The sequence below is a fragment of the Sphaerodactylus townsendi genome, linkage group LG08 (genome assembly GCF_021028975.2).
Source record: "Sphaerodactylus townsendi isolate TG3544 linkage group LG08, MPM_Stown_v2.3, whole genome shotgun sequence".
Taxonomy (NCBI): Eukaryota; Metazoa; Chordata; class Lepidosauria; order Squamata; family Sphaerodactylidae; genus Sphaerodactylus; species Sphaerodactylus townsendi.
The window spans coordinates 110,386,494-110,413,363 of record NC_059432.1 but is presented as its reverse complement, the minus strand read 5'-3'; the positions used below and the strand labels follow the sequence as shown (position 1 = coordinate 110,413,363).

Below are 26,870 nucleotides of genomic sequence, written 5' to 3'. Positions count from 1 at the left end.
TGTATCAAAATCCACTGCTTGTTAAGGAGAGGAAGGGGGAAAAACAAGGGGAAAAAATAAAGTAGGTATCTACTCTGGAACGTTTAAGCTCTTGGCTGGTTAGTTGATATAGTTACCCAAACTGTTCCCGCCTGCCCCCATCAACGAACAACTTAAAAAGGCAGGTGGACTTTTTGGGAGGCCGCTGCTGCCCTCCAGTGGCCAAAACCAGCTGTGGATTTTCAGCTAACTCTGCTATCTGCTTAACTGTCCTCTACCTGGTTAGAGGTGGGCTTAAATGAGAGAGATCCCGTTTAAACATATTCTAATATTCTAATCACATACAAAAGAAGGGGGGTGGGGGGAATCCAGATTTTTTTAAACAGCAAAGAGGGATGCATTTGATATGGACATATAGTTTATGATGTTTTAAGCCATTGTATTTAATCATACAAGTTATATGAGAGTAATTCACGGGGCACCAAGCACTTCAGAAGCTTACTTTAGTTGGAAGAAACAAAACTCATAGAGCAGCCTGACACGGAGTTTTTCAGGTGGTTTGGGAAAACAGGGCCCCACCAAGGAGATAAGGAATTAGCAGAAGCTCACAAATACAGATAAAGGTAAAATAGGAACCAGTAGTTGTTATAGAAACCAGTTATAGAAACCAGTAATTGTTATAGAAACCTTTTAGGCAAGGTGTTTTCGACTTAAGTTTCACCAAATATGGGAATGGGCAAGGTGTGGTAAAAGGTGGGATGAGATGACCAGGTCTGTACGTCTTCTTGACTCAAACCAATGGTCAGAAGACAAGGAGGGATGTTTGTAAGAGGGTATAAATTATGTTACGCAAGCAACAGCCCCTTGAACCTCCTCCCTGTTGCTAACAGAGGAGAGTCCCCTCTTCTGCGCAGAATTGAAAGAAAACATAAGAACATAAGAACAAGCCAGCTGGATCAGACCAGAGTCCATCTAGTCCAGCTCTCTGCTACTCGCAATGGCCCACCAGGTGCCTTTGGGAGCTCACATGCAGGATGTGAAAGCAAGGGCCTTCTGCGGCTGTTGCTCCCGATCATCTGGTCTGCTAAGGCATTTGCAATCTCAGATTAAGGAGGATCAAGATTGGTAGTCATAAATCGACTTCTCTTCCATAAATCTGTCCAAGCCCCTTTTAAAGCTATCCAAGTGAGTGGCCATCACCACCTCCTGTGGCAGCATATTCCAAACACCAATCACACGTCGCGTGAAGAAGTGTTTCCTTTTATTAGTCCTAATTCTTCCCCCCAGCATTTTCAATGGATGCCCCCTGGTTCTAGTATTGTGAGATATTCTGATATTCTAATCACATACAAAAGAGGGGGGATCCAGATTTTTTTTAAACAGCAAAGAGGGATGCATTGACAAGGGTGGGCTGGGACAGAGGATGCTAAACCTCACCCCCCTCACCCCCACCCCATGCACACACCTGTGGCTTCATTCCTTGCAGTTGACCTGCCCCAGTGTTCTGCTCTTCAGCGCAGCAAGAACGCTTGCCCGGGAGTAAAGCAACCTGTGGGGCAGGGAGAGGTCGTGGGAAGGTCATGGCCTGCGAAAGGGTCAGCTCCCCTCCCCTGCATGTCTTATTTGCTCTTTAAATCAGCTGTCTTATTTCTTTTATCCCATCCTTCCATCGAGGAATTTAGAGGGGTTTACCTGGTCTGTTTGAACCTGCCCCACACAGCACCCCTTCCAAGTCCGATACTCTACAGCTTGCAAGACAGGTTTGCAGAAAGTTCAGGGCTTATTCGGGGCTTCTAGATCAAAATTGTAACCTTATCCGTGTTTTTACAGTTGTTCTTTTATTTATATCGATGTCAGCATGTTTTTGTCGCACCCTGATCTCGTCAGATCTCAAAAGCAAAGCAGGTTTGGCTCTGGCAAGTATTTGGACGGAAGACCTCCAAGGAATCCCGGTGTCATGACGCAGAGGCAGGCAAACCTTTGAACGTCTATTGCCTAGAAGGGCTGAGAGAGTTCTGAGAGAACAGTGACTGGCTCGCTTCTCGGCCTTTTGGCTAAGATCAAGTGTAGTGTAGTCCCTTGCCTAGAAAAAGCTACGGGACCACCGTAATCCAGTTGTAAGAACATAAGAAGAAGCCAGCTGGATCAGACCAGAGTCCATCTAGTCCAGCTCTCTGCTACTTGCAGTGGCCCACCAGGTGCCTTTGGGAGCTCACATGCAGAATGTGAAACCAATGGCCTTCTGCGGCTGTTGCTCCCGATCAATAACAAACAAGTTGTGACTTGATGGCAAAAAACACAGATAAATCTTAAGTCGCCTTGAGTTGCGCAACAGAGAAAAAACAGCTAATGCACAACGAGCAGACGACCTGCCCATGTTTTATTTAAGCCTGATTTAAAAAAAAATTAAAACAGTTCCCTTTCGCTTGACTGAACAGCTGAATTCTCTCCCGACCACACCCCGGCTGGCCGAGGCCGACATCCAAGGAGTTTCTGTTCCACAAACCAGTTCAGCAGGTTTTCCTCCTGGATTATGCAGAATACCAGGCTTGCCACCCCAGGGTAAGTTTTAAAGCAATGAAAACCAACTCGCAACAAAGGACAGCCCTGGTCAAAACGACTGGCCTCGTGGAGCCGGGCTTTGTCTGTGATGCTGACGGACTCCAGACTGTCGAAAGCTTTCGCGGCCAGACTCGACAGCTTGTGGCGGGCTTTCCGAGCTGTGTGGCCGTGGTCTGGTAGATCTTGTTCCTAACGTTAGAAACGTTAGGAACGAGATCTACCGGACCACGGCCACACAGCCCGGAAAGCCCACCACAACCAGTTGAGTCCAGATTTATTGTTGAAGGCTTTCACGGTCGGAATCACTGGGGTGCTGTGTGGTTTCCAGGCTGTATGGCCATGTTCTAGCAGCATTCTCTCCTGACGTTTCGCCTGCATCTGTGGCTGGCATCTTCAGAGGATCTGATAGTAGGAATGGAAAGCAAGTGGAGTATATATACTGTGAGGTCAAAAGGTGAGGCCCTCTGAATAGAGTAGCCTGGTATGTGAGTAACAAAGAAGTCTGTAGCCTGGGAGTAACAATGAAGATAGCAAGGTCAATAGATGAATGCATCTGAATAGAAGTATCCTGGTCTTTGTTTCCTTGGTTGCTATTGTCTATAGTTGTCCTGTGTTTGTGTGGAGCTGATTAGTCACTGTCTTGATTCTAGAGTTTTTCAACACTGGCAGCCAAATTCTGTTCATTTTCATGGTTTCTTCCTTCCTGTTAAAGTTGTCCATGTGCTTGTGAATTTCAATGGCTTCTGAGTCCAGATTGTTTCAGAGAAGGGTGTATTTGGACAGCACCGCTCCCAAAGAGGTCCGGGGAAATAGCGAGCATTTGTCGCAGGGTGCCAGAGCGCAACGAACACTTCTTGCTGGGGAAGAGGACAGGGTGGTTGGTGGGACATAAGAAAGTGGGCCTGGGATGAAACCTTGAGTGACCCAAACTGTAACCATTACATTGTCTCTGATTATAAGGAACTTTAGAAGAAGAAGAAGAAGAGTTTGGATTTATATCCCCCCTTTCCCTCCTGTAGGAGACTCAAAGGGGCTTACAATCTCCTTGCCCTTCCCCCCTCACAACAAACACCCTGTGAGGTGTTTAACAGTCCAGGTGCTTGGGAGCAACAGCCGCAGAAGGCCATTGCTTTCACATCCTCCATGTGAGCTCCCAATGGCACCTGGTGTGCCACTGCGAGTAGCAGAGAGCTGGACTAGATGGACTCTGGTCTGATCCAGCTGGCTTGTTCTTATGAGGTAGGTGGGGCTGAGAGAGCTCCGAAAAGCTGTGACTAGCCCAAGGTCACCCAGCTGGCGTGTGTGGGAGTGCACAGGCTAATCTGAATTCCCCAGATAAGCCTCCACAGCTCAGGCGGCAGAGCTGGGAATCAAACCCGGTTCCTCCAGATTAGATACATGAGCTCTTAACCTCCTACGCCACTGCTGCTCCTGTATTTAGTCCTTTAGTCATGTATTCAGCTATAACTCGGCTTTTGCTGCTGAATCCTGTTGGCCGTTTCAGTCGGAACAAAGTTCATAACAAACAAGTCACGTCTAAAGGAATAAAGCAAATAGCGGCTGCCGACTGTCTCCATCAGCACGTTTCTGCTTAATTGCCTTGTTTGTTTGAGTCTGATGATAAAACCTTCGCATTCCCGTTTATCCAGAGAGAAACTCCTGTCTGACCTTCTGGCGGGATACACTCTCTCCTTGTGCACCAGGGCACAATAAATTCTTCAACAACTATCTCTGCGTATTGTCGAAGACTTTCACGGCCGGAACTACTAGGGGGTTGTGGGTTTTCCGGGTTGTGTGGCCGTGTTCCCACTGTATTTTCTCCTGACGATTCACCTGCCTCTGTGGCTCTGAAGATGATTCTCTGAAGACGCCAGGCACAAACGCAGGCAAAGCGTTAGGAGAAAATGCTACTGGAACATGGCCATACAACCTGGAAAACCCACAACATCCTAACTATCTCAATTCCTGGTTAATGTGCCTTGTCTCCCACTGGTTTGGAATTCTCCAACAACTGCAGTTATGGGAGCACAACAAAGGTGGTTTAAATGGGGGCACGGAACGCAAGACCACCCCTGATATATCAGACAGAAAATTCACCTGGACCAATATTCCATTCCAAGCAGAAATCACCGAGACGGTACTAGGAAGCTGCCAAGTATGACAGGAAGGCAACAGTCCTCCCCAAACGTATGACCCTAGCACAGTGATTCCCAACCAGGGTTCCGTGGTACCCTGGGGTACCATGAGCACGTCTCAGGGGTACCCTGACAATGCTACCGCCTGCCCCGCCCCACCGGAATCAAATGGATTTTGAAGGGGCGGGGGGGGGGACGTTTGGAAACCTCATAGACTTCCTTTAAACAACATTGAAAAACAGCATTGTTTTATTTGCCTAAATTCCCCCCACCTACAGGTCAAAAAAGGAAAAAACTCTAAAAAAATGCCAAAAAAATCAAATGAGCCTCAAGGGTACCCTGAGATATGAAGAGTGAGGTCAGGGGTACCGCAACGTCGAAAAGGTTGGGAAACACTGCCCTGGCATCATGTATTCAGAGGTATAGTGCTTCTGTATATGGAGGCTTCATTGGGCCACTGTAACTAAGTGTCTTTAACAGGACAATTCCCCATTCACCCAAATCGTCCGTAACAAAAAAAACAAGACACCTCCAAAACTCCTCATCTAAACTAGTGGCCATCTCTACATCTAGCAACACTCCCTCCAATAGTTCCCAGTTGCTGCACAGAACTAACAAAACACTGTGCAGAACTGAGCTGCCCAGGAGAGCTCCCCCTGCTGGGTGGCCCCTTATCTGCACAGGACCAATACAGCAGCCATGTGGCCGCGTGTACGCACAGCTCACGAGAAATGTGGGCCAGCAACAAATTCCATAAATGAATTAGGTCAGTGGTGGCGAACCTTTGGCACTCCAGATGTTATGGACTACAATTCCCACCAGCCCCTGCCAGCATGGCCAACTGGCCATGCTGGCAGGGGCTGATGTGGGGGGGGGGTGGGGGGGGGGGGGGGTGGGGGGGGGGGGGGGTGGGGGGGGGGGGGGGTGGGGGGGGGGGGGGGTGGGGGGGGGGGGGGGTGGGGGGGGGGGGGGGTGGGGGGGGGGGGGGGTGGGGGGGGGGGGGGGTGGGGGGGGGGGGGGGTGGGGGGGGGGGGGGGTGGGGGGGGGGGGGGGTGGGGGGGGGGGGGGGTGGGGGGGGGGGGGGGTGGGGGGGGGGGGGGGTGGGGGGGGGGGGGGGTGGGGGGGGGGGGGGGTGGGGGGGGGGGGGGGTGGGGGGGGGGGGGGGTGGGGGGGGGGGGGGGTGGGGGGGGGGGGGGGTGGGGGGGGGGGGGGGTGGGGGGGGGGGGGGGTGGGGGGGGGGGGGGGTGGGGGGGGGGGGGGGTGGGGGGGGGGGGGGGTGGGGGGGGGGGGGGGTGGGGGGGGGGGGGGGTGGGGGGGGGGGGGGGTGGGGGGGGGGGGGGGTGGGGGGGGGGGGGGGTGGGGGGGGGGGGGGGTGGGGGGGGGGGGGGGTGGGGGGGGGGGGGGGTGGGGGGGGGGGGGGGTGGGGGGGGGGGGGGGTGGGGGGGGGGGGGGGTGGGGGGGGGGGGGGGTGGGGGGGGGGGGGGGTGGGGGGGGGGGGGGGTGGGGGGGGGGGGGGGTGGGGGGGGGGGGGGGTGGGGGGGGGGGGGGGTGGGGGGGGGGGGGGGTGGGGGGGGGGGGGGGTGGGGGGGGGGGGGGGTGGGGGGGGGGGGGGGTGGGGGGGGGGGGGGGTGGGGGGGGGGGGGGGTGGGGGGGGGGGGGGGTGGGGGGGGGGGGGGGTGGGGGGGGGGGGGGGTGGGGGGGGGGGGGGGTGGGGGGGGGGGGGGGTGGGGGGGGGGGGGGGTGGGGGGGGGGGGGGGTGGGGGGGGGGGGGGGTGGGGGGGGGGGGGGGTGGGGGGGGGGGGGGGTGGGGGGGGGGGGGGGTGGGGGGGGGGGGGGGTGGGGGGGGGGGGGGGTGGGGGGGGGGGGGGGTGGGGGGGGGGGGGGGTGGGGGGGGGGGGGGGTGGGGGGGGGGGGGGGTGGGGGGGGGGGGGGGTGGGGGGGGGGGGGGGTGGGGGGGGGGGGGGGTGGGGGGGGGGGGGGGTGGGGGGGGGGGGGGGTGGGGGGGGGGGGGGGTGGGGGGGGGGGGGGGTGGGGGGGGGGGGGGGTGGGGGGGGGGGGGGGTGGGGGGGGGGGGGGGTGGGGGGGGGGGGGGGTGGGGGGGGGGGGGGGTGGGGGGGGGGGGGGGTGGGGGGGGGGGGGGGTGGGGGGGGGGGGGGGTGGGGGGGGGGGGGGGTGGGGGGGGGGGGGGGTGGGGGGGGGGGGGGGTGGGGGGGGGGGGGGGTGGGGGGGGGGGGGGGTGGGGGGGGGGGGGGGTGGGGGGGGGGGGGGGTGGGGGGGGGGGGGGGTGGGGGGGGGGGGGGGTGGGGGGGGGGGGGGGTGGGGGGGGGGGGGGGTGGGGGGGGGGGGGGGTGGGGGGGGGGGGGGGTGGGGGGGGGGGGGGGTGGGGGGGGGGGGGGGTGGGGGGGGGGGGGGGTGGGGGGGGGGGGGGGTGGGGGGGGGGGGGGGTGGGGGGGGGGGGGGGTGGGGGGGGGGGGGGGTGGGGGGGGGGGGGGGTGGGGGGGGGGGGGGGTGGGGGGGGGGGGGGGTGGGGGGGGGGGGGGGTGGGGGGGGGGGGGGGTGGGGGGGGGGGGGGGTGGGGGGGGGGGGGGGTGGGGGGGGGGGGGGGTGGGGGGGGGGGGGGGTGGGGGGGGGGGGGGGTGGGGGGGGGGGGGGGTGGGGGGGGGGGGGGGTGGGGGGGGGGGGGGGTGGGGGGGGGGGGGGGTGGGGGGGGGGGGGGGTGGGGGGGGGGGGGGGTGGGGGGGGGGGGGGGTGGGGGGGGGGGGGGGTGGGGGGGGGGGGGGGTGGGGGGGGGGGGGGGTGGGGGGGGGGGGGGGTGGGGGGGGGGGGGGGTGGGGGGGGGGGGGGGTGGGGGGGGGGGGGGGTGGGGGGGGGGGGGGGTGGGGGGGGGGGGGGGTGGGGGGGGGGGGGGGTGGGGGGGGGGGGGGGTGGGGGGGGGGGGGGGTGGGGGGGGGGGGGGGTGGGGGGGGGGGGGGGTGGGGGGGGGGGGGGGTGGGGGGGGGGGGGGGTGGGGGGGGGGGGGGGTGGGGGGGGGGGGGGGTGGGGGGGGGGGGGGGTGGGGGGGGGGGGGGGTGGGGGGGGGGGGGGGTGGGGGGGGGGGGGGGTGGGGGGGGGGGGGGGTGGGGGGGGGGGGGGGTGGGGGGGGGGGGGGGTGGGGGGGGGGGGGGGTGGGGGGGGGGGGGGGTGGGGGGGGGGGGGGGTGGGGGGGGGGGGGGGTGGGGGGGGGGGGGGGTGGGGGGGGGGGGGGGTGGGGGGGGGGGGGGGTGGGGGGGGGGGGGGGTGGGGGGGGGGGGGGGTGGGGGGGGGGGGGGGTGGGGGGGGGGGGGGGTGGGGGGGGGGGGGGGTGGGGGGGGGGGGGGGTGGGGGGGGGGGGGGGTGGGGGGGGGGGGGGGTGGGGGGGGGGGGGGGTGGGGGGGGGGGGGGGTGGGGGGGGGGGGGGGTGGGGGGGGGGGGGGGTGGGGGGGGGGGGGGGTGGGGGGGGGGGGGGGTGGGGGGGGGGGGGGGTGGGGGGGGGGGGGGGTGGGGGGGGGGGGGGGTGGGGGGGGGGGGGGGTGGGGGGGGGGGGGGGTGGGGGGGGGGGGGGGTGGGGGGGGGGGGGGGTGGGGGGGGGGGGGGGTGGGGGGGGGGGGGGGTGGGGGGGGGGGGGGGTGGGGGGGGGGGGGGGTGGGGGGGGGGGGGGGTGGGGGGGGGGGGGGGTGGGGGGGGGGGGGGGTGGGGGGGGGGGGGGGTGGGGGGGGGGGGGGGTGGGGGGGGGGGGGGGTGGGGGGGGGGGGGGGTGGGGGGGGGGGGGGGTGGGGGGGGGGGGGGGTGGGGGGGGGGGGGGGTGGGGGGGGGGGGGGGTGGGGGGGGGGGGGGGTGGGGGGGGGGGGGGGTGGGGGGGGGGGGGGGTGGGGGGGGGGGGGGGTGGGGGGGGGGGGGGGTGGGGGGGGGGGGGGGTGGGGGGGGGGGGGGGTGGGGGGGGGGGGGGGTGGGGGGGGGGGGGGGTGGGGGGGGGGGGGGGTGGGGGGGGGGGGGGGTGGGGGGGGGGGGGGGTGGGGGGGGGGGGGGGTGGGGGGGGGGGGGGGTGGGGGGGGGGGGGGGTGGGGGGGGGGGGGGGTGGGGGGGGGGGGGGGTGGGGGGGGGGGGGGGTGGGGGGGGGGGGGGGTGGGGGGGGGGGGGGGTGGGGGGGGGGGGGGGTGGGGGGGGGGGGGGGTGGGGGGGGGGGGGGGTGGGGGGGGGGGGGGGTGGGGGGGGGGGGGGGTGGGGGGGGGGGGGGGTGGGGGGGGGGGGGGGTGGGGGGGGGGGGGGGTGGGGGGGGGGGGGGGTGGGGGGGGGGGGGGGTGGGGGGGGGGGGGGGTGGGGGGGGGGGGGGGTGGGGGGGGGGGGGGGTGGGGGGGGGGGGGGGTGGGGGGGGGGGGGGGTGGGGGGGGGGGGGGGTGGGGGGGGGGGGGGGTGGGGGGGGGGGGGGGTGGGGGGGGGGGGGGGTGGGGGGGGGGGGGGGTGGGGGGGGGGGGGGGTGGGGGGGGGGGGGGGTGGGGGGGGGGGGGGGTGGGGGGGGGGGGGGGTGGGGGGGGGGGGGGGTGGGGGGGGGGGGGGGTGGGGGGGGGGGGGGGTGGGGGGGGGGGGGGGTGGGGGGGGGGGGGGGTGGGGGGGGGGGGGGGTGGGGGGGGGGGGGGGTGGGGGGGGGGGGGGGTGGGGGGGGGGGGGGGTGGGGGGGGGGGGGGGTGGGGGGGGGGGGGGGTGGGGGGGGGGGGGGGTGGGGGGGGGGGGGGGTGGGGGGGGGGGGGGGTGGGGGGGGGGGGGGGTGGGGGGGGGGGGGGGTGGGGGGGGGGGGGGGTGGGGGGGGGGGGGGGTGGGGGGGGGGGGGGGTGGGGGGGGGGGGGGGTGGGGGGGGGGGGGGGTGGGGGGGGGGGGGGGTGGGGGGGGGGGGGGGTGGGGGGGGGGGGGGGTGGGGGGGGGGGGGGGTGGGGGGGGGGGGGGGTGGGGGGGGGGGGGGGTGGGGGGGGGGGGGGGTGGGGGGGGGGGGGGGTGGGGGGGGGGGGGGGTGGGGGGGGGGGGGGGTGGGGGGGGGGGGGGGTGGGGGGGGGGGGGGGTGGGGGGGGGGGGGGGTGGGGGGGGGGGGGGGTGGGGGGGGGGGGGGGTGGGGGGGGGGGGGGGTGGGGGGGGGGGGGGGTGGGGGGGGGGGGGGGTGGGGGGGGGGGGGGGTGGGGGGGGGGGGGGGTGGGGGGGGGGGGGGGTGGGGGGGGGGGGGGGTGGGGGGGGGGGGGGGTGGGGGGGGGGGGGGGTGGGGGGGGGGGGGGGTGGGGGGGGGGGGGGGTGGGGGGGGGGGGGGGTGGGGGGGGGGGGGGGTGGGGGGGGGGGGGGGTGGGGGGGGGGGGGGGTGGGGGGGGGGGGGGGTGGGGGGGGGGGGGGGTGGGGGGGGGGGGGGGTGGGGGGGGGGGGGGGTGGGGGGGGGGGGGGGTGGGGGGGGGGGGGGGTGGGGGGGGGGGGGGGTGGGGGGGGGGGGGGGTGGGGGGGGGGGGGGGTGGGGGGGGGGGGGGGTGGGGGGGGGGGGGGGTGGGGGGGGGGGGGGGTGGGGGGGGGGGGGGGTGGGGGGGGGGGGGGGTGGGGGGGGGGGGGGGTGGGGGGGGGGGGGGGTGGGGGGGGGGGGGGGTGGGGGGGGGGGGGGGTGGGGGGGGGGGGGGGTGGGGGGGGGGGGGGGTGGGGGGGGGGGGGGGTGGGGGGGGGGGGGGGTGGGGGGGGGGGGGGGTGGGGGGGGGGGGGGGTGGGGGGGGGGGGGGGTGGGGGGGGGGGGGGGTGGGGGGGGGGGGGGGTGGGGGGGGGGGGGGGTGGGGGGGGGGGGGGGTGGGGGGGGGGGGGGGTGGGGGGGGGGGGGGGTGGGGGGGGGGGGACTTCCCCACACACGCCAGCTGGGTGACCTTGGGCTAGTCACAGCTTCTCGGAGCTCTCTCAGCCCCACCTACCTCACAGGGTGTTTGTTGTGAGGGGGGAAGGGCAAGGAGATTGTCAGCCCCTTTGAGTCTCCTGCAGGAGAGAAAGGGGGGATATAAATCCAAACTCCTCCTCCTCCTCCTCCTCCTCCTCCTCTTCTTCTTCTTCTTCTTCTTCTTCTTCTTCTTCTTCTTCTTCTTCTTCTTCTTCTTCTTCTTCTTCTTCTTCTTCCTCCAATTACTAACCCTGCTTAGCTTTGAAGGCTAACCTGGGCCATCCAAGGCAAGGCCACCTACTAAAAATCACGTCATTAAATCTCTTCTACAGGACACTACGGGACACTTTTCTCCTGCCGCTTGGCAACACGTACGGCTTAGCAATCTCCCAATTATCAGTTTTCATCCGTTTACGTTATCCCAAACCTGCAAACCTCAGTATTCCGTGGAAGTAAATGAATAAGCCCACCCCCCTCCGAATGCTGCAGAGATTGGTGCGTGCTCCGGTTCCAGAACTGGTTTCAGAATTTTTCCGAGCTAAAATGGAATAACGGAGCAGCAGAACCCAGCAGATGGCAACTTTGGGGAGGAGAAGAAAAAAGGCCACACGATGGGGAAATGTTGCTGATTCCCATTCCTGACACCGGCCGTGGTTTTACTGCTGACGGCTCCAATATTTCTGCAGCTAGCACGGACGCTCTAGAGAGTTGAGAAACCCTGGAAGGAAAAGAGGGCCGCCGACCTATCGATATCAGAGAACAGCAGACACCACCGAGACGGCACTTTTAACGGGAATTATTTCTCCATGCCGATTCAGTGCGACCCGGCAGACCTCTCAGAACAAGCGAGGGATTCACCGAAGGGTTCTGCTCGTTCGGAAAGGTCACGACTCTCGCTTGGTTATTGCAAAAGTCCCTGGTTGGTAGCAGGAGCTCAGAGTCTTTGGTTCAGCTTCCCAGCATCCTCATTAAACATTCTTCCAAATGTCTAACATGTGTGTTTGCCGTGGCATGGAGACCGTTGTGTTCTTGGAATGCAAACATTCAGCTATTGTCTGTTTCAATACCCAAACTGCCGTTGAGCCGCGCAGTTTCCAGGAATTCAAGCAACGTGCAGATTCTTCTACGTGGGTTGAACGGTGTGTGGACAGGATTCAAGGCAGGGGGGAAAGTAGAGATGGCCAAGTTGTTCATGCTGTGGGCCAACCGTTCCTGTTTGAGAATAGGAAACGCTGATTGCAGAGTAGCTGCATGTCATGAGCTGGCTGGACATATGTTGGCATCAATTTAATCTATTAGCAGAGTAGAACAAAAGAGACCAATACACTGTTGCTTTTTATATAAATGAATTTTACTATTAGGGAAGGTTACATGGAAAGAAAATAAGAACACCTTTCTATGCTAATACTATACTGGATTACATACTTCCACCTCATCATTTCACATCGTGGCTATACCTTGTGTACTCAAACAAAGCAATAGACTTTATAACTTCTGCCTACATGACCACTTGCATGTTAGCTCTGTCGGACTAACTGACCAATAGCTTAATCAATAGACTGGCCATAAAACTGTTACCAGGTTGCATGCACACATGTCTGAGTTGTGACAGAACAACATACTTCTTTCTTAGCAAGCCTTTATTGGCATAGACAACAGTACAACAATAATAAAAAATGGATTAAAAAGCATATACAATACAGGAAATAAATGTTAGGTCGAAGGAAATCTACTGGCGTTTAGTAATTTCCAGGAGAAAGTCTGCCACTATCATACAGAGAGAAGGATCAGGATTGTCCAACGAGTAGTGTAATCTAATTAAATCAGGGAGATGGGGTAAAAAGGAGTAAGATTCACATACTTGGATCTGATTTCCTTGAATCTGAGACAGTGTAGTAATTAATGGGCCAGAGATTCAACTGAGCCGTCGTTACATGGGCACAATCTTTTAGCCTTTTCTTGCTTATTAAATCTGCCATGTAACAAGGCAGAAGGCATAACATTAAACCTGGCGAGCATTATGGCTCTCCTTTGAACAGGGTTTATTAAGCAATACAGGTATTGTGCCAAGTGGCACTAATTTCCAGTATAAAATTTGCAACAGTCTTGCAAAAGAGCACATGAGAGCTGTTCAGGAGGTTGGGTATCTTGTAACACTCTTGCCACTGAGAGCATTGCAAGAAAATAGAATTCATATATTTCATGCGTATCTTATCATATTTAGGGCATACAAACAGAGAATGGTCAAGTGTTTCAACTGTAACCAGATCACAAGAACAAACCCTTTTAGAACGTTGTATATTCTTAAATCTTCCCTCCAGGAGAGCTGATGGCAGCACATTACATCTTGCAGTAGCCAAGGCTCTCCTCTGGGTGGGATTAATCAGCAGACGAAGATATGTTGCCATAATTCCACGCTCGCATTGGATTAATAAGGTAGTCGGGGAGGCTGGGCTACCTGAGAGATGTTTGACCCGGATGACAGGAATCGAACCCACGACCTTCGGCTGGCAAAGTGAGGGAAATACCGCCGAGTTCTCGACCCACCCAACGAGGAGGGACCGGATCCCACCAAAAGAGCAAAAGACCCAACCCGCACTCACCGAGGCAAAGGTGCCGATTTGCTTGATGTTCTGTTCGTAGCTCTGCGAGCTGGTGGGCCTCCCGGGCGTCCGTCTGGAGTACCAGAAGGTGTAATTATACTGCAGGGGGTGCTCAGCTGGGCCTGGAACCACAGCCTGTGTGCAGAATTGGAACAAGCATTTATCCTCATGCATTTTGGGGGGGGTGGGGAGAGAGAGCTGAAGGAGACATTTGCTGCATTAAAAGCTCGCCTGTTCCTGCCACCACGGAGCGCGAAAGAACAGCTTAGACTCATTTTCTCAGAGAGAACCCATCTCTGTTAATAGCTTGAAACACACCATTAGCCTGGCAGGAATGGACTATATTTCAAATGAGAGATTAACAATCCTCGGCTTTGCCTGAGTTTTTTTCCAAGCTGGCAGCCGCCGAACCTCAGGAGGATCATTTAGTGTCTCCGTCTAAAGCAACTCGTGAGATAAGGCCAGTTCGTGGACCCTGCCATCAGGCCTTCGCATCCCTCCGACTGCTAAGGAAACAGATCTGAAGAGAAAACACTGCGAGGTTATGGGAAATGGAGCCTGTTTCCGCGCAGGGAAAACAGATGGAATGAAAGCGAGCAGCAAAATGCCAGACAAGTTTTGCAAAAGGCCCAAATATTGGCAACGTGTACAAACATTTCAACAGCTGCGTCCATTTTTTTAAAACTTGACAAATCTTCAGCGGTAAAGTCAACTTCCCAGCTTTAAAAAGGCCCTCAGGAGAATCTGGGCTTAATTCCCACCCCCACCCCCCAACAAAGTTTGCCTGTGGCGTAGGAGGTTAAGAGCTCGTGTATCTAATCTGGAGGAACCAGGTTTGATTCCCAGCTCTGCCACCTGAGCTGTGGAGGCTTATCTGGGGAAGTCAGATTAGCCTGTGCACTCCCACACATGCCAGCTGGGTGACCTTGGGCTAGTCACAGCTTCTCGGAGCTCTCTCAGCCCCACCTACCTCACAGGGTGTTTGTTGTGAGGGGGGAAGGGCAAGGAGATTGTAAGCCCCTTTGAGTCTCCTGCAGGAGAGAAAGGGGGGATATAAATCCAAACTTTTCTTCTTCTTCTTCTTCTTCAGATACAGTCAAAGAAAAAAAAACCAAGAATGAAGCACCCGAGGAAATCCCTTTTTTGTACTTTTTCCTGCAGGTGAGTGCTAGAGTCTGAAGCATTTCATGAGCACTATAGCAAATGCCAGTCTTCATGAGGGGCAAGGAATCTATATGGGATGGCCGCTCTCTTATTTATTGGTAAATAAATATAATAGGTGTAACATAATGTTCATTTATTCCTTTCTTTCTCTATATTTTGCTGCCACCAGGAATTTCATTCCAAGCCCCTTTGTAACTTCTCCTGAGGTAGCATATCCCAGCATTAAAGGACTAGTGTGGGGTTCTAGGTGACATTGAACACCACATTTAACAAATTAAAATTTTATTTATGTATGCTCTTTAGCTGAGAGCATATGCACCGGAGACAAATTCCTTGTGTGTCCAATCACACTTGGCCAATAAAGATTCTATTCTATTCTATTCTAGCTTAAAGGTTTTGTGGGAAGAAAGGGACTTTATGCTGTTTCCTGCCTCATCCTACAGAGCGGTTTTTTGCTAGCGAGCTAGTCGCTAGATAGGGACTTAGGAATTTGTCACCTTTACTCTATCATGCTGACTCTATCCCTTTGATGTAGACTGAGGCCCCTTCCGCACATGCAAAATAATGCGTTTTCAAACCACTTTCACAACTGTTTGCAAGTGGATTTTGCTATTCCGCACAGCTTCAAAGAGCACTGAAAGCAGTTTGAAAGTGCATTATTCTGCATGTGCGGAATGAGCCTGATACTCTTAGGGACTTCCTGTCTTGCTTCTGCCTTCTTCGCTGAACTTCTCCATCTTAACTTTCACCATGCCTAGGGAGAGGATGTGTCTCCTACGCATCCGCCTCCATCCAGCTAGAATAGAATAGACAGTGAACCTATCTCTCCACCTTTCTATCCAGAATGGAGTTCACTAATAAATACTCTTTTTATTAGATTAGAAACTACAAACGACTCTGACTTTCTTTTGTGTCTGAAGTTCTCTCTAGCAAGCTCAGCCACGCGTGTGTGCCCAGGTAAGCCTCCCTGTGTTCAGCCTCTGTGCCGCTCTGCTACTTTTGCAAGGGAAACACGCGCACCAGGTGTGGTTCTCCCAACAGGTTTCAAGAGGTAATTTACAACAAATAAAACAGAGGCAACAGCTTCTGGCTGAGGTGGCTCTCATTTCACGTGGATCCACGCTCTCACTCATTTACACCTCTGAGGCCCCTTCTGCACACGCGGAATAACGCCCTTTCAATACGCTTTGCAGCTGGATTTTATTGTGCGGAATAGCAAAACGGCAAAAGTCCGAGAAAGAACTGCACAGGGGTGATGTAGGCCTCTGAACTACTTGAAAAGGTTTTTCAACTCGGGAGCTAATGACCCGGATGCTCTGCTTTGGTGTATGGTGGAGGCAAAAACATACCTTCCTCTTGCTGCTGCCGTGGGATTTTTCTCTGTCGTTTTTTTCCTTCTCACCCTCTTTCTGTGTGCCGTTCTCTTCGTTCTGGTCATGGTCTCCACTGTCATCGTCCTTCAGACTAGCAAAAGGAAAAGAGGAGCATCAGACTGGGAGGATAAAATGATAACAGAGCTCATTCATGAGATTCATAGTTTCGGAAGACACCACAACGGCCATCCAGGCCAGGTCTGGTTGATGACTGGCTGGGAGACCACTGAAGAAGCCCAGGATTGTTATGCGGCAGCAGGCAATGCTAACCCAGTCCATTTCCTTCCTTCCGCACTCTATGGGGATGCCATAAATTGGCTGCCTCTAGATGGCACTTTCCACCGCCAACCTAGAAGAATCACGGTCTTTTAGCAGCCCTGCTCCGGGGAACTCACTCCCTCATGAAACTCATTTATCTTCCTTTTTTGGCTCCATTTAGGGGCAGGTTAGGACAGCACCTGAGAGCCAGCATGGTGTAGTGCAGTGATGGCGAACCTATGGCATGGGTGCCAAAGGTGGCACTCGGAGCCCTCTCTGTGAGCACGCACACATAGAGTTCGTCATGTGGAGGTGGAAAATCACCCCCCCCCCCACACACACATATATCTAGACTGGCCTGGGCCACTGAGCACGATGTGTGCACACCGCGGTGAGAGGACTCGGCTGGCGGGCCTGGTGCCTGTGCTCCAGGTGGCTGCTGCCCGGGGGGGGGGGGGGGCAGAGATGCTAGAGAGGTGCAGAGCGGTGCGCGTGGGACTTGCTGGATCCTACAGCAGGCTGGCCCCTGCTCGAGCGGGTGGGGCGGAGGAAGAGAGAGAGCCAACCGTTTTTTTTCCTAAACTAAAACCTCAGCATTCAGGTTAAACTACCTCTCACTGATACCACCTAGTTTGGCACTTTGCAATAAATAAGTGGGGTTTGGGTTGCAATTTGGGCACTCGGTCTCAAAAAGGTTCGCCGTTGCTGGGGTAGTGGTTAAGAATGGCAGACTGGAGAACTGGGTTGATTCACCATTCCTCCACCCAAAGGTGGATCTTGGTTGACGTTGGACAGTCACAGTTAATATTCTTGCTGTTGCGGTCATATATAAGAACAAAGTTCCATATTTCCTTTTCAGAAATCTCCCCCGAAAGGATAGACCTGGGGCCATTGTTTTAATGTTGCTTATCATTTTGCAGTTTGTTCTGAGTACTATGAAAGTGTGGCTACGTAGCAGGATGTAAACATTCACACCAGTTAACAAAAACCTTTATTTGCTTGCCCAGGATTATTACTTGCATCATCATCATTGACGTCTATAAAATTATGCATGGGATAGAAAATGTTGACAGAGAGAAATTGTTCTCTCTTTCTCACAATACTAGAACCAGGGGGCATTCATTGAAAATGCTGGGGGGAAGAATTAGGACTAATAAAAGGAAACGCTTCTTCGCACAATGTGTGATTGATGTTTGGAATATGCTGCCACAGGAGGTGGTGATCGCCACTAACCTGGATAGCTTTAAAAGGGGCTTGGACAGATTTATGGAGGAGAAGTCGATCTATGGCTACCAATCTGGATCCTTTTTGATCTCAGATTACAAATGCCTTAGCAGACCAGGTGCTCGGGAGCAACAGCCGCAGAAGGCCATTGCTTTCATATCCTGGATGTGAGCTCCCAAAGGCACCTGGTGGGCCACTGCGAGTAGCAGAGAGCTGGACTAGATGGACTCTGGTCTGATCCAGCTGGCTTGTTCTTATGTTCTTATCATATCCCCCATCTTTAAAAATCGGCAGGGCTGAACAGCAGTAACCCCAACTGGGCTGTGCCTCTCGGCTTCTCATAGCAATTCCCCGTTTGAAATAATGGTTGCTTTCCAGCATGGGAGCCTTTGCTAATACGACACCTTTATTCCACTTTTCCAAGAGTGCCTTGGAATTACCTTGGAATTACCGTGCGACAAAACGGATTTCAGATCTTTCCTCTTCAGGCTTTGCACTTTTGTCTCCCACCAGCTAAGCAAATGTTCTTCCAGCCTTTTGTTCTATTGAAATGTAGCCCCTCTGATGTTTCCTTTGGTCCTTTTCCACTTGTATGCCTTCCACTTAACTATCCATGACCCCCATGGTCCTAGCTTCACTGTCATGCCCCAGAGACACCCTCACTAATTTCTTTATTTAAGCCTCAGTTGTACCCTTAGGCCGTTTCCGCACGGCCATGTACGCCGACCCAACCCCCCCAGGACTGTTCGCACGAACAGTCCCGGTTGCGGTGGGGACGACGGCACCGCGGAGACCTACCGTCTCTGTGGCCATCCGGCGCGTCGCCGAGGCCAGGGGACCCGCCCCCCCCTGCCCTGCGCGACCGCTCCGGCGTTGCAGGGCAGGGGGGGGTTCGCACGGCAGCGGCTGGAAGCCACCCTTTTCCGTAAACCTCGATCGGGAAGCGAGGTTGGAAAACGGCGGCTTCGTGCTGCTCGGGAGGCGCGGCTGCGCAGCAGCTGTGCCCCCCATGTGAACAGCTCCCTGGGGATGGCGTTTTTGCCATCCCCAGGGCGCTGTTTATGGCCCGTGCGGAAAGGGCCTTAGTTAGAATGGGTTTAGTTGTATTCTGTGGGACGGAACCTTAGTTAGACCCTGTCCCTTTAAGAAGCCCTCCATAGGCAAAAGCACTATAGAATTCTTGTTCGTTAGCAGTTCCTGTTTTACACTCTGTTTCATTCAGGTGTCTGGGAAAGGCTGGAGACAGCAATATCTCAGACGTTTAAGGTGTTAAAGATCCATGGTATTTGAGTAATCAAGTTTCAACAGAATTGCAAGGAAACAGAGTCCAAGTAGAGGACACCAGGAGATCTCAGAAGCAGTACAAGCAGCACAGACTCCCTTAGAAGCAGCTGAGGAAAGAGTTGGTGTCTGCAAGTTCTTCAAACAATCTCCAAACGTTTCCAGTATCGCAAGTATTCTTTACTTAGTTAGACTTCATGGGAGGAGTCAGAGTCCGAAACTTTAAATATTATTAAACCCTTTTTTGAACTGTTGCTTATTTGTCTGTGGGTCATAACACTGTTCTGTCCAAGTGCAAGGTGCCTGATTTTAGTTTGCCTGGGGAACAGAACATTCACCATCATCTACTGTCAAATGACTTGGCTCTTTTTCCCTCAATGCCCCAGGACAGTTGGAATTCCCTCCCAGAATGCCTACGCAATTCACCCTTCCTCTCATTCGTCAAATCCCCTATGCAGCCCATCTTTTCAGGGCAAACTTGTCCATCCTTATCCTTGGCTGAAACAAAGCACACGCAAGTGCTTAGAAACAGAGAGAGAATCAAGGCATCGCTTGCTCCTCTGGTCTTTCCCGTTGTCTCCACACTGTTCGTTCCTTGGGGGCAGGGACCAGGAGATAGTTATCTTCCAGAAACTAGGCAATTCATCATATGCCGTGATAGGACTTCATGATCTAAACATCTGATTCCTTTGCCGGGAACAGCTACTAATCCTATATCCATCAAATCACTAGACTTGGTTTTCTTCAAACGACTTTTAATAAGGGTATTGCATCACCAAGTGTGCACTCTTCCATTTAAGCATGCCTTGTCTCCTCTATGATAGTCTTTCTGCCCACTCTCTTGCACACTGGAATCATAGAGTTGGAAGGGACCACAAGGGCCATCAAGTCCAACCCCCTGCAATGAAGGACACACTATCAAAGCAGTCCTGACAGATGGCCATCCAGCCTCTCTCTAAAAACCTCCATAGAAGGAGACTCCACCACACTTCAAGGCAGCGGATTTCACGGTTGAACAGCCCTTACTGTCAGGAAGTTTAGGTGGAATCTCTTTTCCTTCGCCTTGAACCCATGACTCCTGGTCCTAGTCTCTGGAGCAGCAGGAAACAAGCTTGCTCCCTCACCAACATGACATCCCTTCAAATATCTAAACATGGCTATCATGTCACCTCTTAACCTTCCCTTCACCAAACTAAACATCCCCAGTTCCTTGTAGAACATGGAATCCAGACCTTTTACCATTTTGGTTGCCCTCCTCTGGACCCATTCCAGCTTGTCAATATCTTTCTTGAATTGTGTGGCCCAAAACTGTACACAATATTCCAGGTGAGGTCTAACCAATGCAGAATAGGAAGGTACTTTCAATCTAGACACTATACTCCTATTGATACAGCCCAGAATTGCATTAGCTTTTGGCTGCCACATCACACTGCTGACTCGACTTCAGTTCTTTAGAATGAAACGAATAGAGCCTTATTTACTGTCTATCTAAACTGATAGCCTAGATAGGATTAGAAATGTAAGATTTCTAGAAATTTTGAAGCCTTGGGATATTTTTTCCCCTTTGGGAAATTTTTAAAATCACACTTAGAACTACCTTACAGCTTCAGTAATCCGAAACAGTCAGCGTATACATTATTTCACTGGTTCAATAAACGAAATATATGGCATCGCAAGCATAAAAAGCTGTACTGTCTTGTACACGTATGGAATTTAAAAGCATAAATGCCTCTCTTTTCTGCAAGCTAAACTGTCAGTATTATATTATACACTAATTCTCCATGTATATTTTGGATTTTACCACCTAAGAGGTAAGAACAGATAAACACTGAAAGGAACAAACAACCTTTATAGTAAACAATTATGGGTCGGTGTGTGTTTTTCCCCCCAACAGAGAAACTAGAAATTATGGAGAAATATTAAATAGTTTCTCTTTTGTAATAAGCAGCACTGTTACTCAAAATGCATAGCATGATATTTTTATGCAAGACAGTTTACAAAAAACAGATAATAATCTGGTTTTACTGTAGACACCACATTTTCAAAGATATGTTTGCTACTCAAATGGGACTACATTAATTATTCACTACTGAAGAGATCTGCACTTGTTATGTGGTAAAATTTAACTCTACAAGACGAAGGGGTGCAGCAGTAAATATTGGTAAATAAACTACGACAGCTGTTGCACTCTGGCTATAGAAATCTCTCAGATGCATATATATACACAAACTTGTATCATTGTTCACCTTATATATTTCATTAGTTATAATCACCATCACATTAGTTATAATCACAATCACTTCTTTTCAAGTAACATCCAAAAGGTAAGTCCAAAATCATAACAGATAAATCCAGGATCATCGATGTTAAGCCGAGTAAGTATTCAATTCATACTCTTCCGTAAATTCAAACTTCCATACAGGTAAGTGTCCAATCTATATGCAGTCATGTATATACATCAAAAGTTATTAAATCCAAATTAATTCATCAACGTAGTGGATGTACATGAAACTACGTTGATGAATTAATTTGGATTTAATAACTTTTGATGTATATACATGACTGCATATAGATTGGACACTTACCTGTATGGAAGTTTGAATTCATGGAAGAGTATGAATTGAATACTTACTCTGCTTAACATTAATGATCCTGGATCTATCTGTTATGTTAACAGTGGTGGTGAACCTTTGGCACTCCAGATGTTATGGCACTCCCAATTGGCACTCCCAATTGGCACATGTTATGGCACTCCCAATATGACACTCCAGATGTTATTGGCACTCCCAATTGGCCATGCTGGAAGGGGCTGATGGGAATTGTAGTCCATAACATCTGGAGTGCCAAAGGTTCGCCACCATGGTGTTATGATTTTGGACTTACCTTTTGGATGTTACTTGAAAATAAGTGATTGTGATTATAACAAATGTGATTGTGATTATAACTAATGAAATATATAAGGTGAACAATGATACAAGTTTGTGTATATATATATGCATCTGAGAGATTTCTACAGCCAGAGTGCAACAGCTGTCGTAAAATTTAACTCAACATATGCCTGTGCCAATAACAGCAACAGTTTGAGACTGTCAGTCCAAATAACAGACATTCTCATCTTGGTCCCAGGACTCTGATCCACAAAAGTTCATGGTGGAACAAAATGCCGCTGCCCTTGAGACACTCTCAGGTGCCCCAGCGCTTCACATGAAGCCTGCTGTCACAGACCTTGGACTAGTCCCAGTTCTCTCCAAACTCTCAGCCCCCAGCGCCACCCACCTGAGAAAACTGTGACTAGCCCAAGGACACCCAGCAGGAATGTAGGAGTGGGGAAACAAATCCAGTTCACCATATAAGAGTCTGCTGCTTATGTGAAGGAGTGGGGAATCAAGCCCAGTTGTCCAGGATTTGGTCACCTGGAGATCAGGTGTCATTCCGAGATCTCCAGGGTCCACCTGGAGGCCCTTCTGCCTCAGGAAGAGGGTTCCCTATTCTGGGTTGAGAAATTCCGGGGTAAAGGGGGTAGAGACTGGGGGGACAGAGTTAAGAGAGGGTCCTCAGAAGCTTTTAACATCTAAATTTTAACAAGTAGTTGTGGTGGGTTTTCCGGGCTGTGTTTTACAAGAAGTGTTTTAGGCTTTATAGGTGTATTTTTGTGATTTTTTAAAATAGCATGATTTTATCGGATTATATTTGGTTTTATTGTTCTTGGTTTTATTGCTCTTGTATTATGGCATCTTGTTGGATTTGGCGAGCAACTTTGAACATGGCTACAGAAAGGGCGGGTATAAACACTCTTAATAAATAGAGTCTACTTTCCAAAGCAACCCCATTTGCCCCAGAAGAACTGATCTCTGACATCTGGAGATCAGTAGCAATAATTCTAGGACAAACAACACACAAAATGGAGTAGAATAACCCGCAGGCTGTTAATTACTATAAAGTTGTGCAGAAAAGGCCCTGAATAAATTATCTCATAAATCTTTATGTGTGTTTTATTTCTTGATGAGTTTCACTAATATCATGTTACTAAATCCTAGTGTACACGTGATCTCTAAACAATAGTCTACGGCAGTGTTTCCCAACCTTTTTGAGGTCAGGGTACCCTTGACCTCACGCTTCATATCTCACGGTACCCCTGCTGTCCCCCCCCCACCTTCCCCTCCCAGTGCCCCTGCTTGCACCACCACCGCCCCTTCCCCTCCCAGGGTGAAGGGAAGAACTGGGGGGGGGGGGGCAGGAAGTGACTGGTGACCTTGTGGCAGGCCCTGCCCTGAGCCAGCTCCATGTCCATGGTACCCCTGGGACATGCTCACGGTACCCCAGGGTACCACGGAACCCTGGTTGAAAATCACTGGTCTACAGGCATACAAGCGTATCTTACAATAAGGTTTGCTTTCAGTTTCTTGACCTGTCTTGATGTGGTGCTCCTGGGTTCCAACACAAGCCGATAACTATAGTGTTTCACCCAAAGTCTTATTCAAGGGGCCATCTGAAGGATGATGAAAAAGAAGAGTTTGAATTTATAACCCACCTTTCTTTCCTGTAAGGAGACTCAAGGCGACTTTCAAACTCCTTTCCTTTCCTCTCCCCACAACACGCAAGAGTTTGGAGAGAACTGGGCCTGGCCCAAGGTCACCCAGTCGTCTATCCAGTTCACCAGATTAGAGTATGCTGCTCACGTGGAGGAGTGGAAAACCAAACTTGGTTCTCCAAATTAGAGTCCATCACTCTTAACCACACCATGCTGGATAGGCTCAATATTCTACTGCAATTTCTTGTAGTCAGGATGTTTAAACTCTGATAGTTATGTCTTGTCGAAGACTTTCTGACAGTTATGTTTGACAAGGCAAAACATGCTTCTGTTCTGGATATACATTCTTTCTCATTTGGGAATCAGCAGATTTGAAACATACGTCTTCCGTTGCCCAGATTGCAGCAGTGTGGTAGCTAAGAGTAACGGACTCTAACCTGGAGAATCGGATTTGTTTCCCCACTCCTGCACATGAAGCCTGCTGGGTGACTCTGGGCCAGTTGCAGTTCTCTCAGAACTCTCTCAACCCCACCTGCCCTACAAAATATCTGTTGCAGGGTGAGGAAGGGAAAGGAGTTTGTAAGCCGCTTTGAGATTTCTTTCAGGAGGGTGTAAATCCAAACTCTTCTTCTTTTTCCATCTGCATGTCTGTAGAATAGATGAAAAGATGAAGAAATAAGACACACGCATGAGAGGCGACTCGTGAGACAATTCTGTTCAGGAGCTTTTTCCGCTCACCTGGAGGTTGGCAAACCTACCCAAACCCCCCTCCCCTCGAAACGCCCTTTGGTTCTACTGGAATATTAAGCAGCTTCCTCGGGGCAGAGAAGCCTCGTCTCTCCTTCCTGGCGGAAACACAGAGGCGCTTGCGCCTTTGAGAGGCTGCCGAGGGGGAAGGAAAGGGGGGACGGCTGTTCCCCCCCAAAAAAATTGTGACGAAGGAAGGGGGCTCCCCTCACGTGACCCTGAGAGGCCCGAGAGGCGCCGCTCCCCCTCCCTTCTGCGGCCGTTGACAGCCTGCTCCGCCCCAACCGGTTGGCGGACCCCAGAAGGAGTGGCTCCCCCCCGCCCCGAGGGTAGCAGCGACGCCGCCGCGACTCACGCGTCGAATTTGTTGTTCATCCTCCTCAGTCGCTCGCTGTCGGCCGCCTTCCCTCCCCCTCGGCCCGGGCTACTTCCGCTCGGGGAGCCACCTTGCCCTTCACTTCCGGCCCACACGGAACCTTCCTTCTCGGGGGCAGTTTCCGGATGGAGGCTGAGGCAAAGAGCACGCGTCGGTCGCTGCTGCGGGCGGAAAGGAGGGAGTTCACTTCCGCTAGGGAGTCCAAGGCCGCCATTGTTGTGCCGGGAGGCCGCTCTAGGCTTTTGCGTTTTCGTGCCGATGGGCTGGAGACGCTCGCCGTGCCTGGATTCCGACTTTGGTTGGGTTGCAAAGGCTGGCGACAGTGGCGCATGCGCACTGATCCCGCGCCGCAGATTTATAACGAGTTGCAATGGCTACGAATGGAAAACGAATTCGTTTATAACAATTGCAACTCGTTATAAATATGCTGTGCAGAGTCCACCTTAGAGCTGCTTCCCCGGTGAAACAGGGGGTGTAAAGTTGCCAACTGCAGGCTGGCAAATTCCTGGAAATCTGGAAGTGGATGCCGGCTACAGCGGCGTTTGAGGGGGAGGAGGGACCTCAGTCTGGACCGTAAAACCATAGTCTGGACCAGTCTGGAGCTCAGTGGTAATTGGAGAAGATCTCCAGGCCATACTTGGAGGTTGGCATCCCTGTGCTATGGAGAAGGTCATGGCAAACCTCTTCTGCTTCCTTCTTAGCTTGCAAACTCGATAGTCCCGGGGTTTCCAAGAGTCAGTTGTGACGTTATGGCACTCAGGGATTATCAATCCTTGGCTGCCTATGAACCCCCCGGGGCTCAGTGAGAGAGGCAATCTGGGGTAGTGATTATGATAGCGGAGTCAGAAATGAATTATTCCATTTCTGATCTTGCTGTTTAATAAAGGTGAAATTATGTTTTATTTCTTTATAAGTTAGATAGGAACAAGTTGTGTTAGGTAGAATGTAGGAATTACTGTTGTATTTTGTATTTGTGTCTGCATGGAACCTCCTTTGCTCAAGGCAGGAATCCACCCCTGCTCCACCTGGGCATGTCCCTTTCATTTGCAAACACCATGACGATTGACAAAAGGTACCCCGGAAGAAGCACATCCATCTGCCTTAAGGTTTCGTTTCCTGACCCCAAGCACCCAAAAGGACTCTTTTGTGTTTTTCCCGCCTGTGCCTAGATCATTGCATCGCCCTGCTTCTGCCGCGAAATTCAAGAAGGGACTGCACTCTGGACTCTAATTGGTTCCTATGTATTTGTGAATGAATGATTGTAGGTTGTCCTGTACCCTTCCGGATTCCCGGGAGGGAGACTATGTATAAAAGTTGTTGTAAAGCTGCTAGGCAGTTGCAGTTGCCGTGGTGCGGAGGTGCTGACACGTAGGTCAGCATCTCAATAAACTCATTTTTATTTTCACTATTCTCGCTGTGTTGGTGTTACCACGCTGCTCAGGGTAACACTTTCCTTACTCTGGAGTATCCCGCTCTCGGCAGCGCCCAGGAACCCAAGTAAGACCCGACACGGCTCGGATAAATAAAAGTGATTTATTGAGATGCTGACCTAAGTGTCAGCACCTCCGCTCCACACAACAACTCCGCTGCCTAGCAGCCTTACAACCCCTTAAGTACACTTTCTCCTGTCGGGAGCCCGGGAGAATCAAAGATAGCCCACCACCATTCATTAACATGAATTCAAAATACCCAATCATTCATTTGCAACATGCAGGAACCAATCAGTGTCCAGTAGGCATCCCCTTCTTGAGTTTCGCGCCAGAGTAGGGCGAGGCGATGGCGATATCCACTAGCGGGGAAAACACAAAGGTTTTCCCCAGGTGTCCGGGGTCTGGAAGCAGAGGGTGATGACGAGAGCTTCCTTATCTGCCTGCTGACGGGATTAGGCAGGGCGAGGCGCTTCGACTGAGGTCTCCTTTTGTCCGCGTGTATCAGGAACCTTTACACGTGAATAGGATGGGCCCAGGTGGAGCGGAGATGGCTCTCTGCCTTGGGCCAAGGAGTTCCATACAGTCACAAATACAAAGAAACTTACAAATCCTATCTTCCTAGCTAATACAGTTGATTTCTACCTAGCTAACACAGAGAAGTAAGACAAATTTAACCTTTAATTCGAACACAGTCCAGAAGTGGAGGAATTTCACTTCCGGCTCCGCTATCATTGGGTCCTGTTTCTGTTCCTCTGCGCTGCTGAGAGCTGGCGGATCTGGGAGAATAAAAGTTACCCAGGCAGCACGGTAACAATTAGACCAGGGGGCGCCAACCTATGGCCCTCCAGATGTTCATTGTCTACACTTCCTATCAGCTTTGCCAATTGGCCATGCTGGCAGGGGCTGATGGAAATTGTAGTCCCATGAATTTCAAGAGGGCAATAGATTGGAGACCAATGGGTTATCCTCAGGTTAGAATTAGGGAGATTCCAATTGCAATCCCTGCATGCTTGGCTTGAACAAAAATAATATGATTTTTAAAGACCCCAAGTTTGGGGGGTGGGGCAAGGGGAGTTTAGCTGGGGCGCACCTTTGGGGGGGGAAACCATTTTTTTAAAGCTATGCCCCTGTACAGGAAAGGCCTCTGACTCCATGCAGGTCCATGTGGAAAGTGAGACAAAGAACAACGGATACCGAGAGAGAAGGAGGGGAAGCTCCCATGTACAGGCAAAGAGAGGTGCGTGCCACAAAAGAGATAACACTTATATACTTAAGAGAGATTTCGCAGTGTCCAGCCATGCCGAG

General features: G+C 55.7%; 1 protein-coding gene across 2 annotated transcripts in view; it reads right to left on the bottom strand.

Moving 5' to 3' along the window:
- EIF4E2 (eukaryotic translation initiation factor 4E family member 2) overlaps nucleotides 1–24,254 on the bottom strand; it is a 63,145-nt gene extending 38,891 nt beyond the window's left edge. For both annotated transcript variants that reach the window (XM_048506400.1, XM_048506401.1), the window contains exons 1-3: nucleotides 24,115–24,254; nucleotides 15,695–15,809; nucleotides 13,182–13,316 (exon numbers count right to left, since the gene is read on the bottom strand). In XM_048506400.1, the coding sequence (XP_048362357.1) occupies nucleotides 13,182–13,316; nucleotides 15,695–15,809; nucleotides 24,115–24,134 (270 nt within the window). In that variant the 5' untranslated portion in view covers nucleotides 24,135–24,254. The remainder of the gene's footprint in view (nucleotides 1–13,181; nucleotides 13,317–15,694; nucleotides 15,810–24,114) is intronic.
- Between the last annotated feature and the right edge of the window lie 2,616 nt (nucleotides 24,255–26,870).